At 46.2% G+C, this 16,476-nt stretch overlaps 1 protein-coding gene across 2 annotated transcripts in view; it reads right to left on the bottom strand.

Moving 5' to 3' along the window:
- Positions 1–16,476, bottom strand: part of GABRG3 (gamma-aminobutyric acid type A receptor subunit gamma3) — a 499,643-nt gene that overhangs the window by 188,309 nt on the left and 294,858 nt on the right. For both annotated transcript variants that reach the window (XR_012517919.1, XM_003943678.3), the window contains exons 4-5: positions 2,004–2,224; positions 151–233 (exon numbers count right to left, since the gene is read on the bottom strand). Coding sequence is in view for 1 of the 2 variants with exons in the window: in XM_003943678.3 (XP_003943727.1) it covers positions 151–233; positions 2,004–2,224 (304 nt within the window). In the remaining variant the exon portion in view is untranslated. The remainder of the gene's footprint in view (positions 1–150; positions 234–2,003; positions 2,225–16,476) is intronic.

Raw genomic sequence — 16,476 nt, 5'->3', positions numbered from 1 at the left:
GCCCGGCACCCCTCACCCGGCACGCGCCCCCGAGCCCGGCACCCCTCACCTGGCATGAACCCCCCGGGCCCGGCACCCCTCACCCGGCACACGCCCCCGAGCCCGGCACCCCTCGCCCGGCACGCACCCCCCGTGCCGGCTGGTACTCACAGCTGGAGAAAATCAGCGGGCAAGAGTGCTCGTCCATGGGGAAGTTGTGCAGCTGCAGCTGGCACTCGGCGTTGATGGTGAGCCTGCGGAAGAGCCAGGTGTCAGTCCAGGGCAGCACCCAGCACAGGGCAAGGCCGCCGGCCGCCAGGGCACCAGTGTGGGGATGGCGAGGGCCGCTCCGTCACCCAGGAGGGCACGCCGGCTCGCTCCCGGCCAGGGTGCTGTTCATGCTGGGTTATTTTGTGTGGCTTTTAACGATCAGTGGCACAGACAATTCCAGTTAGTAAAATTCCAACTGTGTCTAGAAATGCACGCCAAGTCAGAGAGGATAAAACCCACTGTTGTTTTCTAAGCCGTGGTTTTCAATCTGTTGGAATTAAACCCTTCCTCCGTTTGGAAACTTTTGTGTTTATCTAAACAGCTATTTTGCCAAATTAATCCACGTGGGGGGGTATTTCCTGTTTGGGTGACTGCCCCCTATGTCACTAGGCAGGTGGTGGCTCTGCCAGCTGGGGGCCCCACATCCTCCCAGGGCTGCAGCAGCCCCAAGCTTCGGCGTCCACGCGGGGCCCCAGGACTGGCTCGCGGAGGCTCCGTGTGACCTCAGTCTCCTGTGCACGGCTTTACCACTCACGAGGAGCAGCTTCGACAGACGCCAGCTCCCAGCGTACGTCGTCAGCACGCTGCCCAGCTGTGGCTTCTGTGCCGTCACTGCTCCCTGGCTGGCAAAACGAGGATTTCCCTGAAACGTCAACGCTCTCTCACCATCTGCATGTTTTTGTGTCCATCTGTGCCTGTGCGAGTGCCGTGGACACGTGACGAACCCGCCTTCACCGCTCTCACTCCTGGGATGGATACGCTGAGCCAGCAGGAACGGGTAAGGAGGGGAAAGGGACGGGCCAAGTCCTTGGGCAGAAAGGGCAGAGTGGGGAGACGGGGGTGCAGGGCAGGCGGGCGAGGGAGCCCTGTGTCCCGGGGCAGTGAGAGCGAGCCCGTGAGGTGCACCCAGGGCCCTGAGCTGTCACGAAGAGCAGGCTCGGTGCCCTCGGGGGCAGTGCCACTGCTCTGAGGACCCTGCTGGAGGGACCGTCCAGTCTCCGTGCTGCGGGCTGTGTGTTCAGTGAGACTCTGAGCCTCGCAGCTGAGAGACCAGGACGGGCAGAGTCTCACTGAACACACAGCACACAGCACTGGCACCCGTTTTATGACACAGCTCCTATGTGACAATGTCTAGGCTGAAAACACCTGGGGTGGGGGACCCAGACCGAAGCCATCATCAGTCTTCTGTGTGTGCAGGGATGCTGTGATCAGTCGCTCGGCTGTTTGACAGAGCAGCACCAGGCTAGGCATCCCTCACCCAGCACGCACCCCGCTGGGCCGGGAAGCTCAGTTTCCCTTACTGCTCTGGGTTTCTTCGCAGATCCCCTGCTTCCAGGAGGGCTCAGTCCAAGGGAGCTGCCACTTCCCTCAGGGACATGCTGGGAGGCACCTGCTCTGCCCCTGTTCCTCGTGGTCTCAGTTCACTCTGACTACATTGGTTGGTGACTGCGCCAAGACATCTGTATTTTCCTAGGGAGAGGGCCCACGGTGCACGCCTATTAAGAACAGCGTTCACAGCCTACTTCCGGCAGCAACAGACTCCGAAGGAGTGAGTGGGTATGCTCTGTGGGTCATTTGTATGCCTCTATTTTTACACACGTGGCATGAGGGCACCCTTTCTCGGGGTGCTGCAGCGTGTCACGCGTGAAAAAGAACAGACTTAGAGATGAAAACGGAGCCTCGTTTCTGCAACGATTCAAATTAAGGATCCAGATTTAAAGCAGAAGTAATCAAAGATGGACACGCAATCTCACCTCAAAGTGTAAAGGATCTTGCCGTCGTTCCAGATCCGGAGGAGCTGGTTGGGTGTGGTGATCCAGTGGGCCTCGGCGGTCTTAGAATTGCGGAAGATGGTGTCTGGAAGCCAGATCAGCCCCACCATGTTGCTGTTCAGAGTCAGAATTTTCATCGTGCTGTTGAACCGAAGGCGACTGTCTGTCCAGGTCTGAGCAAAAAATATGTCGATTTGGTATTCCTGAAACAGAGCAGAGGGAGAGACAAGGCCGCTCTGTTAGTGACTGCTGTGTATGATCTGTGCTCTTTGTCAAACGTTGATGTTTCCACCTCCCCAGTTCTCTTTCTGATAGAGGCTGGTTCAACGTGGCCAACACTCAGTGAATGAGGACCAACATCATTCATCAGCATTGCAGTCACATGACATGACATAATGTCAATCTAAGATGTAACAAGTATATGAAGTGTGGAAGAGGGCTAACAGCGACCGTGGAATCGACTCCAGTGTGTGGCAGCAAACCCCGGGCTCACAGGTCCAAGCCCGGACAGGCAGCAGGCCCGTGGCAGCCTCCGTTCTCAGATCTGTAAAAGGAGGAAACTAATAGTGTCCACTTCCTAATGGTGTTGGGAAGATAAAAGGAAGTCATTCAATGAGCGCCCTCAGTTCCAGGCACAGAGCGAGCGACCCACGCACGAAAGCAGGCTGCTGTGTCACTAAGCAAACAGAAGGTGTCCAGACGTCCGGCCCGGGCAGAACTACGGAACAGGCAGGGAAGCCGCGGCTGGGAGCAGGTTCTCAGGGCGCTTCCCCAGGAGCCCCCCGAGGCTCAGCGGCCATGGCCAGTCACGGGCGGCATCTCAGCAGCCAGACAGCCCCTCCCAAGTCCGTGTGCCTGCCTGTGCTGGAAGGAAGGTCGTGGCACAACCTGCTTATCTGGTGTTTAAAAAAAAAAAAAGTGTATAAAACGCCCTGCTCCATCCTCCCGGAAAGAACACCTCTCAAACGCACAGGAATGCAAGCAGATGTGCCGGCTCCTATCCACGACCCCTCTAACCTGTTTAATAATCACATCTAAAATGAAATTTGTTCTATATGCCTCAAAAGAAACGCCGAGCCACCCTAGCTGTAGACCACCCGCCTAACGCACCATTCCCTCGTCTCCCCTGGACCCTGTCCCATTCCTGCTCTGTGTTGTTCACCAGGAAACGGTGTGGGCCTCCCGAGCTCGGGGCGCTGGCCGCCTCTCTGCCCGCCTTGGCCCGGTCCCCGCCACATGCACCCTTGTCTTCTCCCATTTCCCTGTCTCCGCCATCCCTCACAACCGCCGCGGTCCGTGTCAGCCCTGGTCCGCCACAGCCTGAATGCGCCCTTGGGGATCAACGGCCTCAGCCTCGTTCCCACCTTCCAAAACGTGGGCATGTGCCCATCACTGACAGACTCTGGACCCACAACCGCACAGTGACCTCGCACGTGCTGAATGTTACGAAAATGGGGTTCAGAGAGCGGTGACATGAAACCAAAGCAGGCACACGGATGCTTAGAGCTCGGGAACGTGGGCCTGGAGGCCAGACGCCTGCCGTCAGGCATGGGCAGCAGAACCCGTGTGAGGAGCGGTAGCTCTCTGGGCAGAGGTTGGAAAAGGAGCGGTAATGAGCATGCGCTGGCCACTCTTCTCTGTGCTCGGTAAGTTACCACAGGAAGGACATTATCTCCACAAAGAACCCGGTGGCTGGAAAGCTGTTATAAAGCACACTTGGGGTCTGGCAGGGCTGGGAGGATGGAGCCTCTCAAGGGTCTCTCATCCTCATCTCTACAGCAGAGCACCCCGGGGTGCTGGTAGTCCACAGCCTCCTGAAGCAGCGTGGTGGCCGTAGTCACACCCACTGCTGAAGCCTCTCAGTGGATTAGGTTGCCACCCAGTAAGGTCCTTAATTCTGCAAACATGGCTCAGGGAGAAAAGACTAAGGTGTGGCCCTTCCACTGGAGGCTGCCAGGGCCCAGTGACCTACACTTCAGAGAGAAAGGGTCAGAAAGCAGCCGGGGAGAGGGAGAGGGGCTGGCCTGCGGAAGGAAAGACGCACAGCAGCTCCTGGCACCGCACGGAGAAAAGAACTCAGAACGCAGCGTGCACATGGGAAGCTGGTTCCGCGTTAAGGGGGTTCTTCCCGTCAGGAAGAACGATGACTCCCTGAGATGGAAGGGCACCTTTGCCTCCTGCCTTTCACGGGCAAACGGCAGCCTGGAAGAACCCGGATCCCAAAGGAGGTGTATCTCCAACGCCCACTTTACCAGGGCAAAAAATGGTTCATGGAAAAAGAATACATTCCCAGACAACGGGGACAAGAGTCACGGAGAACACAGACCTCAGGAGCCCCACCCTCAGAAAAGAGTCAGAGCTGAACCTAAGACGAACCCCGCCCGTCGGGACCTGCCCAGTGGGGCTGCAGGCTGGCCCTTTTCCACCTGAGTCCACGCACTGCACGTGTGCAGCCAGAGGGAGGTCAGATCGGTCTTCTCAGTGTACAGCTTGGTGATCAAAGAAAACCACCCCTGGACTTGATGTCTCTCCCAGGACAGGCATATCCATGTGTACAGAACGTTGATCTCCGCCTGGGACCAGGCTGACCTTTGGGGTTGCTTCCCCTGAAGATTGGAGAAGTGTACTTTTCTCTGATGAGAAAGAGAGAGACTAATAGTCGGTGTCTGGATACAAATCCCGGTAGTCAGTGGCGCCATCTGCCAAATGCCACAGCTTCCCTGCTTGCAGGCACGTGACAGAACTGCTTCCCTTTTGGGGCTGGGTGGGGTCGCATCACCCACAGGTGAAGTTCAAGTCATGTGGTATGTGCCACTCTTGGGAGGGTCCTGGAAATGCCACGTGGGACCTGCTCAGCCATTTAGGCCCTGAGAGACTGTGTGGAGCAGAGTTTCGCTGACTCACGTGAACCACATGCCCTGGGTTAGAAGCATCCAGAGCACTTTGTAAGAGAAGCCCATCCAGACCGATAGAGCGGTGAGGGAGAGGAAGGCTGCTGGGGTGTACAGGTGCTGGCCATGTGGGAAGGCCACAGAGCAGCCAAGACCTCAGTGAGGTACAGCGTGAGCCGGGCAGACAGGTCACAGAGCAGCAAGTTAAAAGCATCCTCGCAGAGCAGACTGTGAGCCGACAGCTGCCCTCCTGCCATCCTGGCAGGATCCGGGCCCAAGCACGATTTCTAACTAAAACGCGTAATGGCTCTACCTGCACAGAGAACACACTCGAGACTTCAAAATTCAGTATGTGAGAACGGCCAGGGAGGCACATGTGGGCATTTGTAAGTTTCACTCCCTTCTTTCTTTGGATACTGGTTTACTGGAGGAAGGAATGAGAAGACAAGGATGAACATGTCCTCCCAAGCACGTCCAGGGCCCGCCAATCCATCGACGACGTCACCCTAAGCAATATTCTCTAGAAAAGCTCCGTTCCAAGGTTGGAAAGAATCCAAAATTTTCCAAACTTTTTTGCTTCTCTGTTCAATCTAAAGTGTAACAGAGAAATTAAAACTCAGAAAACTGGAAGAGTTTTACCAATGTTACTCCATACATCAAAAATACTTTGAATGACAGGATCCTCCACTAACAATTTCTGAATGGGCCGTTTCATTCTATACACACAGTAAGACAAAGAGCGACTGGCCCGCAGCACCTCTTACCTTCTTCTTTGCCCTTTCTCCCCTTATCTCCTCTTTCTATTCCCATTAATAAACTGTGGGTGGGAGTATAAATTAGTTCAACCACTGTGGAAGACAGTGCGGTGAATCCTCGAGGACCTAGAAATAGAAACACCATCTGACCCGACAATCCCATTACTGGGTATATACCCAAAGGATTATAAATTGTTCTATTATAAAGACACATGCATATATATGTTTATTGCTGCACTGTTTACAACAGCAAAGACTTGAAACTAACCCAAATGCCCATCAATGATAGACTGGATAAAGAAAATAGGGCACATATACACCATGGAATACTACGCAGCCCTAAAAAAGGATGAGTTCTTGTCCTTGGCAGGGACATGGATGAAGCTGGAAACCATCATGCTCAGCAAACTGACTCAAGAGCAGAAAACCAAACACCGCATGTTCTCACTCCTCAGTGGGTGTTGAGCAATGAGAACACACGGACACAGGGAGGGGAACGTCACACACCGGGGCCTGTTGGGGGATGGAGGGCTAGGGCAGGGAGAGCTTGGGGTGGGGGGATCGGGGGAAATACCTAATGTAGATGACGGGGGATGGATGCGGCAAACCACCATGGCACGTGTACACCCGTGTAACGATCCTGCACGATCTGCACACATGCCTCAGAACTTAAAGCCTGATTTTAAAAAGTGTGCAGTTTGCGCCCCCTCCCCATGAAGTACTTTACAACGCAGGTAGAGATCAGGAGAGCACGGGGCTGGATGGAAGGCGTGTTCTCCCGTCCCTCCCAGGAGGCTCAGACGCATTGCATGCCAGGCTCCCGGGTTCCTGACACAGAGACAGTGACCTCCCTTCCTTCCAGGGGTAAACTGAGGCCTAAGACATGGAGTAACCTTTATCCAGTCACTCAGCTCGTAAGTACCAATTATTCTCAACACTGCAGTCCAAATCCACTTCCCAGGACGTGACTGAGAAAGGCCGCAGCGGCTGAGTCCGGGGGTTAGATCTGGGACGTGTGGAAGGACCCCCGTGCAGAAGCGCCCTCCACATTCACCCTGTTCATAAACTGTGTGACATTGTTTACCTTCCTTAGCCTCAGTTTCCTCATGCATACAATGCAAGCGTTGGGTTGCATTAAATGTAAGGACCCTTCCAACTCAAATACAATTTTACGTTTCCCTGCCTAGAGTTAGCCTTTCCCGCTTGAAACTAACTTTCCATTTTTTTTTCTCGTGTCTCTATCTTATTTCTGCAAGAAGAACACGATGGGGTGACTTCTTGCTGTGTCCCATCTTCTTTGACTGGAAAGACTTTCATAGGTCTGAATTCTGCATGAAGAGTTCGAGAACCATCGTGAGGTGGAGACTTGCAGAGCAAGGTGGGGGTCCCCGCCGCCACTCACCAATGACTATGCTCTTTTCCTGCAGCAGAGGGGCGTGTCCTACGGCGTCCAGGGTGCACGCTCTTCTTCCTTCTGAAATCTTGCCGTGAACACCGCTCGAAGACGGCGTGAGGCTGTGCAGTGTGGACGTTTTATTGTGTCTGCGTTGACTAAATGTTGAAGAAACACTTCCCACCCACAGAGAAATATTTTTACTGCTCTCATAAACTTTCTTTGTAATGGCATTAATCATCCTTCCTTTTTGCAAAGAAAAAAACATTCCAACAATGTCTATCTGAAAATATTGTATGGAATTCACTAATACGACGAAATTACATGTCTGAAATACTAACAGAACTCGTGAGGACCCTCCACTGAAAACCGTCACGCTGGTGAACAGCTCGTGCTCATGATTTGTTTTAGTTACTGCAGAGCTTAATAATTTCTAAATAAGCCAGGAACTGTTGCGACATGTGGAACACTTTGACAAAACAGAAGAGAAATTATACTTCTTCACAATATCCATCTGTAAGTCCTAGAAAATGTGGACATTATTTCCACACACTTCCCCCTTCCTTCACTAAAGAGGAGGGCCAAGTGACAAAAACCAGATGGGTACAGGTCGGAAACTTGGAGATTCTGGGTTCAGGAGACGCTGGGGACACAGCCTGCTCCCCTCCAGGCCTTGGCTCCTTAGCTTGAGTTAAACAACTCAGGAACAGAAGCCACTGGCTGTTTGCTTTATAAAATGGTAGTAAGAGGCCCTGGCCAATTAAAGGTTGTTCTGAGTTCTTATCTAACAATATCTAATGCAATGATTACAGTAAAACCGTTTTTATTTATTCCTTCTCAGGTATGTAAGCATAACTCGAATATATCTATTTTTGTTTCTTGCCTGTGTTATTTATTGGGATTTGTCCTGGGAAATACGGCTTTGGCAGTGCGCCCCCCTCTCTCCCTGGGGCCTGTCTTGCCTTCATAGGCAGCCATCACCTCACAGTTGCCTTTTCTTTCTTTCTTTTTTTTTTTTTTTTTTTTGGTGGTGTGAATATTCATGATCTACTCTCTTGGCCAATTGCAAAGCATACAATATTGTTAGCAGATTTCAATTATACAGCACAGTATTATCCGCAGGCTCCCTGCTGTATCTGCAGACCCTCCCTGCAAGTCTGGACCACGGACCCACAGCTGATTTCCTCTGTTCCAGGTCGTGGCAACCGCGCTTCTGAGCTCCAGCCATGTGATTTCTAACGACTGCACTCAGCAATAGTGACAGGCTCACCCTGGACCCTCAGACCCCCAGAGAGGCGTAGGGAGGCGGGAGGCAGAGCTCTGCCCTCTGGTACTAGCCCTCGTTCCTGGAACTGCCCGTCAAGGACCCACAGCAGGAAACAGTGTGAGGAGGACATAATGCAAACATCTGAACTCCCTCCAGCGGGGAAAAAAAACAGCAGTAAATGCACTGAAACTGAAACGAAACCTGACTTGAAGATCCGTGGCGCTCCCTGGGCACCACAGGCGCCGGGGATGGGCTGGACTTTCTGACCATATCAGAAGCAGATGTTTTAGCTGCTGGGATCCAGCTCTCTTCTCAGCGATTCACAGCATCACACGTATCCCAAGGTGGCTTCCAGAAGGAGGTGGCACTCACCTGCCTTCCTGGCAGGGTGCGAGTCCCATTGGAGGGGACCCTTAGTATGAATGACGGGTATTACTGATGAGGTTAAAGAAGTAAATCTCCTCTTTGGGACACAGTGGTACACAAGGTAATAGTGGAAGGAGGAAAAACATGGTGTGGCTTTACTGTGCCTGAAGAGAATGATTCCAATTCCACCCTGGGTTATATTTTAATATTAAACAGACAGGCTCCCAGGAGCTCTTGCTTTGAGTTCCCATCCAGAACGCTCACAAGGACGCCCTGCCGCCAAAAAGGGGAATCATGAGAGTATCAGAATAGAGCTGACGCACTCGAAACTGCGAGGGAAGCTGTATCGGCTGCTTGACTGGAGCGTGGTTTTTGCTGGATGCTATTTAGGGTGTTCTCAGCCTTGAAGAATGGACATGGGTTTTTTATCCTATCAGCAATGGCAAAAACCCGGGATTCTGCACTGGACGGCGTTTCACGTTTTCCGTACAGCGAGGGTCCACGGCCTTGCAGGACGTGTCTGTGTGGCCGATGTCAAGCGTGAGAGCTGAGGATGTGCAGGAGCCCTTCCATTCCTTTCTTGCTCACAGTGTCTAAACCAGGAAAAGGATGCCCTATCTGGGATCTCTTGGAAAAAAAAACCTGCCAATCACTTTTTTATTGTTTTAGCTCAGAAAGGTTTGATTTTTCAACGAGAAAATGATTTCAGTCGTTCCAAATGCTCCACCAGTGTGAAGCTGCTCCCTGTTGGGGACCATCCCAAGTTGCCAAATCACGTTTTACCTTCAGACCAAAATATTCTTCTTGAAAAACGTTTAGACTGAACATTATTGGCCTTGCCTTGTGACAGCTGGCAGTTCTCCCAAGATAAGGATGGGCCTCCTAGTGAGGCCCCTCAAACACAAAGCCCCTCCGAAGGAAGTCTGGCTGAAGCTGGCTGATGAAGACACCGAGATCAAGAGAAACAGGGGCCATCCCAGGAAATGGCAGTGGCGGGTTCCTGGCTTGACAGCAGCCGGCCACAGCTCCTCTCTCAGAGGTGACGCTGTTGACGCTTCTTCCAAGCAGTTCCTGCCATGGAATTGGGGGGCAGCGTCAGCCCGCTGCAAGTCCCGTGAAAGATGGCACTCTCGGGAGGCCACCGTGGAGCGGGTAGAGGGTCCGGGCTGCCACGCCAGGCTGAGGACAGCAGCATGGGAAGAATGTGAGCTACCATGGACTGTGAGGAAGGGGGGCGGAATGTTATTATAAAAATGGAGAAACGGCACCAGGATTCAGAACCTCTGACCTAGAAAGACAAATAAACCAATCAAAGCAGGGCAAACGATAAATTCAAGGATTAGGGTTAGCAAGAGTGAGAAGGTTTTACTGTCTAGATGATAGAAACTCTTTCATAACATCACAAGACACTGCTGAGACTTCGCTAGTCTTCCTCTTACTAAAAATTTCAGATTCTCTGCAAATATTTAAGAAGGGCATTTAATTTGGAAACTGGAATTAAAAAAAAAAGAGTGTACGAAAATCCACTACTTTCTCACATAAATTAATAGAGATTAAAAGCACACCATTCATGAAGCCACGGTCTTAGTTTCACAGCCATAGCCTTGATAGAAATTGAACGTCACCTGGAAACAGCAAACACCTAAAATGAACCAAATTCTTCATCATTCAGGAAATTTCTCCCATAAAATAAGCGTTCATAAATCAAAAACATAGAGTATATTATTGGATTACAATCTTAAACACTTTAAATCATGAGAAGTCCATGTTTATTGTGCAGTATATTATTTCATAGGTATTACTTCTTTAATCTGACCAATGACCTTGTGAGGTGGTCACAATTCGTGACTTCCCAATTTTCCATCCAAAGATGGTATCAAGAGAGATGCATTTTCTTTTCAGACTGAAGACAGTTTAACCATTTTGCACTTTTTATGTTTGCTGAAAATAGCATTTAATTATAAAGCAGAATAAGAAAGTGAAATTTACAAGCAGAATTGAAGGAAAATAGCATTCAAAGTTGTCAAGATGTATCAGACAAATGCCTACAAAAAGAACCGAACTCAGGTTATGTTTAATAATGTGGAATGCTGAATCTACAAAGATCAAAAGATGGGTATTTTCAAAGATGTGAAGTAGATTGAACTATAAAAGGAGAAATGAACATCAAAAAACAGAAGTAAATGAATATACTCTGGTATAAGTTACATACAGACTCATAGGAAACCACATAAATCTAAGAACATTTAAAGTATTTGAAAAGTGTGAACATTTGTATAATGAAGGCATCTTACAAAGAAGGTATTACCAAAATTATTTTAAAGTGCAAGATTTCATAGGAGAAAATAATTACTGCGAATAAAAACAATGCTGCTTGTGTCTGTCACCATAGGAGGAAGAGTACCCTTGAAGAAAATTCTTAGCGTTCAGGGTCCAATGACCTAAGACTGTAACATTCATGGTAACAGAGATACGTCTGTGATACCTTTTCTAAAGTGTCTCCAAACACATCGCTGTATTTTGCACCAGGACCTTCTACATGAAAGATCATACATTTCAAAAACTGCAATGAGTCTTCCAGCTCTGCAGTTCTGTATTTAATATGGATATTTTGTCAGAGTTCTGGCTTCTCTGATTGCTAAAGGCATTACATGATCTAACCTAGGATTTATTTAGACACTGTAAAGTAAGCACTCAGCACAAGTTTGAAGTAGTCCCCTAAAAGAAAGGTCTCAATGGCATGCTAATCTGTTATCAGTTATAGATGTTGCATATAACTTCACTTGTAGTTTGTTTTTTTCCTTTTATTTTTTTTAAATAAAAGACATTATTGATTTTAATAAAGTCCAATTTCTCACTCCTTCACTTTATAGGTAGCGGTTTTGAAAATTTTTATTTTACTGTGGTAAGTACACTTAACATGAGGTCTACCATTTTAACAAATTTTAAGTGTATCACACACTTTTTAAGTGTTGTTAAATACAATGACAGTGTTGTACAATAGATTTCTATTGAACTTATTCATCTTTTAAAATGGAAACTTTATGCTGATTGATTAGAAATTTTTCATTTCTCCCTCTCTGCAGCCCCTGCCAACAACCATCATACTCTCGGATTCCAGGAGTTTAATTATTTTAAATGCCTCATATCAGTGGAATCATGCTGTAACTGTTTTTCTGCGACTGTTATTGCATTTAGATGATGTTCTTAAGGTTCACTATGTTGTCACATACTGCAGAATTTTCTTCTTTAAAGGCTAAATAATTCCACTGAATGTATCTACCATGTTTTCTTTAGCCATCTATCAATGGACATTCGGCTGTTTTCATACCTTGGTTAAAACACTGGCGTGCTAAGATATCTTTGAAAGATCCTTATTTCAATGCTTCTGGATAAATACCTGAAGGTGGAATTTCTGTTCTACTTCTAATTTTTTGAGCGATCTCCATACTGTTTTCAGTAGCGGCTGGATCATTCTGCATTCCAACAGTGTGCAAGGGTTCCAAGTTCTCCACATCCTCACCAGCCCTTGCTGACTTGGGAGTTTTTGGTAATAGCCATTTTAACAGCTGCAAAGTGACATCTCCTTGCAGTCTTGATTTGCATTTCCCTGATGATTAGTGATGTTGAATATCTTGTCATATACCTGCTGGCAATGTGTATGTCTTCTTGGGGGAAATGTATAGTCAAGACCTTAGCACATTTTAAAATCAGTATATTAATATTGTAGGTTTTGAACTGCAGGACTTCACTGTACATTGCCTTTTCACTCTGTTGATCATTTCTTTTGTTGTGCAAAAGCTTTTTAGTTGGATGTAATCCCACTTACGTATTTCTGATTTTCATTATTTGAGCTTCTTTTTACTTCCTTTTTTTAAGTCAAGCTAAATGTTAGTCAGTTTTATCTTTTTAAAACACTCTTAGCTTTGTGGATTTTTCTATTGTTTTTCTATTGTTTATTTATCCTCTAATCGTTTCCTTCCGTCTACTATTTCTGGGCCTGGTTTGTTCTTCTTCTAGCTCCTTGAGATGTAAAGTTGGGTTGTTTACTTCAGATATATCTTCCTTTTTAATGTAGGTGTTTCTTGGTTTGTCACTATAAACTTCCCTCACAGTATTGCTTCTCTATAGCATATAAGTTTTGGTATGTTACACTTTTGTTTTTATTGGTCTCAAGATATTTTCTAACTTACTTTTTTGATTACTTTTGTGACCTACTGGTTGCTCAAAATCGCTCATTTTAATATATTTATGATTTTACGTTTTCCTTCTACTACTGATCTCATTTCATTTCATTGTGGTTAGAAAATATATTTGGTATGATTTCATTCTTCTTCATTTGCTGAGACTTGCTTTGTAATCTAACATATAACATGTGATCTCTCCTGGGAACGTTTTATGTGCACCTGAGAAGAAGGTAGATCCTGCTGCCATTGGGTGGAACGTTCTGGATATTTCCGTTAGTCCATTTGGTTTATAATGTTCAAGTCCAATATTCCGTTGTTGATTTTCTGTCTGGTTGGTCTATCCCGTGCTGAAAGTGGAGTGCTAAAGTCTCCTGTGTCTTCCTTCAGTTCAATCACTGGATTCCCTAACTATTTTTTTCCCCATTTCAGGGAGAACCTGAGATGTACGTGTGTGTGTGTGTGTGTGTGTGTGTGTGTGTGTGTGTGTGTGTTTTGTTTTTGGGTATTTGGTGTGCACTGAGCTGGAGGGAGGGCTGTGGCAACTAGATGCACATTAGATGAAACTGTCATCTCTGTTCTCACTGACTTGCAGGTGGCTAGATTATGCAGGTGCATCAGCACTCTGAGACAGTTTAGACGGAAGCCAGTCCTCCAGGTAAATCCCAGCAAAGTGAGGTTCTGGATACACAGCTCATCTCTACCTCTCCCTCCCCAAGGAAGATCCGTGGGCTGGGGGTTGCCTCACAATCATAAGGCACATTGCCAAGGGCAGGGATTATGGCAAGAGGGTGACTCAAATTTCCCTACTGAATTTGATGTGAATAGTTTTGTGCTCACCTAGGGTGCTGGAGCCTCTCAGCTAGTTTCTGGATTCTTGATTTCACAGGAAATTTGCCCATGCTTTATTGCTGAATGGCGAGTTTCCGTAGGGGAAGGAGTGTCCAGGGCTTCCTATTCTGTCATCTTGCTCAGGAAAGACTGATGTGAATAGTGCTTTTAGAACTCTATGTAATTCTATCTCAGAAGTGAGGAAAATAGCCCTGCTTATTTGTGTTCAGAAGTTTGACTCTTTTGCCTTTTATATTGAAATCTGTAATCTACTACAGTTGGGTGTTGTGTGTGAAGCAAGGGACAAGTTTTCTTTCCTTCTCATGTGGGCATCCAATTACTCCAACACCACTCACTCGCAGGACCGTGTTTCCTCCCTGCTCCGCCTGCCGTAATGTGTGTGCACACTTGCCTCGGCTCCAGGCTCTGCAATCGGCTGCACTGACTTTTACTGCAGCCTTGTTTCAATACCACTATCCTTCTCACTGTGCCTTTCTAATAAACACTGATATCCAGTGAAGTCAGTTCTTCAAACTTCTTCGTATTCAGAACTGCACTAGCAATTTCGGGTCACGTACATATTAAACACATTTGAGAATCACGTTGTACATTTCCACAAAAAATAAAAGCCACTGAAATTTTGAGAGGGAGTTGCACTGACTCCACTGATCAATTTGTGGATAATTGTCGTTTCCAATATAGAGTCTTCTAAACCATGAATATAGATATGCTGACCTTTATTTAGGTCTTTTTAAATTTCTCTCATTTATGGTATATAGCTAACTGTGTGAATGACATGCATCTTTTATTAGGTTTTTCTTAGACATTTAATGTTTTCGATGCTAGTGAAAATAATGTCTTTTAAGTTTTATTTTTATATCATACATTAACTTTTTCCATTGATGTATCATGCATGACATTCTATACATTTTAGACACATGGATATACTTGTGTAACTATCAACATAACCGGGACACACAATAGTTCTATCACCCCCAACTCTACAACTGTCTTTGGAGTCCTTCTGCTATCTTTCTGTCATTGCCCCTTCCCTACCCATAGCTGCTGCCAACCACAGAACCATTCTCCCCCCTTGTAATTTGTGTGTGTGTGTGTGTGTGTGTGTGTGTGTGTGTGTGTGTGTCTGTATTCTTTTTGCTGGGAGGGAATGGAATATAAATGGAAGACAACAGTATTAACCTTTTGTGTGTGGCTTCACTCCCTAGCATAACGTCTCCAAGATTCGTCCAACTTGTTATGCATATTAAGAGTTCATTACTCTTTATAAATATTATGCCATTGTTCACATGTGTCCCAGTTTGTTTATACATCCATCACATTAAGGACATTTGGGTGGTATCCAGTTTTTAGCAATTATTAGTAAAGCTGCTATAAATATTAATGTATAGGTTATTATGTGGAAATAAATTTTCATTTCTCTAGCATGAATATCCAGAAATGGACCACTGGGTTATATTTTAGGACGGATTAGCATTTATAAGAAACTGCCAAACTGTTTCCCCCAGTGATTGCACAATTTTGTATTTCAAACTGCAATTTACAAAATTTCAAGTTATTCCATGTCTATTACTTTCCTTGCTCTTGTCAGCAACTCTTAGTGAAGTTACAATAGGTAGGTAGTACTGTCATATCACGGTTTTAATTTGCATTTCCCTAATAGCTAAGTAAGTTAAACATCTTTTAATGTGCCTATCTGTCATTCTTATATCCTCTTTGGTAAAGTGTTTGTTCATGCCTTTTACCAAGTTTTTTGTTTAAGGTATTTAAGCCAAATTTCATTTTTTATATGTAGATGTCTAGTTCTTTTTCAAAACCACTTTGCACAGGCTAGTTCCTCTGCCTTTCTAAATACATTGTAGACTATCTTACCTATATCTACAAAAATTCTGGTAAGGTTTGAATTACACACACACACACACACACACACTCACACACACACACTCCATATTTAATTTATGGAGAATTTACATGTGTACATGTTACCATGTTGGGTCTTCTATTCCTTGAAGATAGTATGACTTTCTATTTCTTTACTTTTTTATATCTTTTATTAGAGTTTTTAGTTTTCCATAAGCTCACACTGTACACATTTTATTACATGTATACCCAAATATTTCAATTTTGGAGTTATTTTAAATGATGTTTAAAAATTTTCTGTTTCCTAGTCTGCATTTCTACTATACAGAAATACACTTGATCAGAATAGCAAAATAACTCAATGAAGAAAAATCGTCTTTTCAACTAATGAGGCAGAGACACTGGAATGATATTGGACTGTTGCTTTACATCGTATTTAAAAAAACTCAAAATGTATTAAAAACCTAAAAGTTGGAAATAGTACTATAAAACTCTAACAGTTATGGCACCAAAAGCAAAGCCACCAAAAAAAAAAAAAAAAAAGAAAAGAAAAGAAAGAAAGAAAGAAAGTAGGCTTTATGAAAATTTCCATTTTTGGTACATCAAAGGACACTATAATAAGTGAAAAATCGACCCACAGGATGGGAAAAATATTTGCAAATCATACACCTGGCCAGGTTCTAGTGGCCATCACATCAGAATATGTAAAGAACTCTTGCAATCTGTGGTAGACAGAATAATGGTCCCTAAACATGTCTGTGTCCTAATCCCTGGAATCTGAATACATTACATCACGTGGCAAATGGGACTTTGGATATGATGAAGTTCAGGACCATGAGATGGGAAGATGATCTTGAATTATCTGGTGGGCCCAGAGTCATCAATGAGGT

This window comes from Saimiri boliviensis, chromosome 5 (assembly GCF_048565385.1).
Source record: "Saimiri boliviensis isolate mSaiBol1 chromosome 5, mSaiBol1.pri, whole genome shotgun sequence".
Lineage (NCBI taxonomy): Eukaryota > Metazoa > Chordata > Mammalia > Primates > Cebidae > Saimiri > Saimiri boliviensis.
This window is presented reverse-complemented; position numbering and strand designations above follow the sequence as displayed.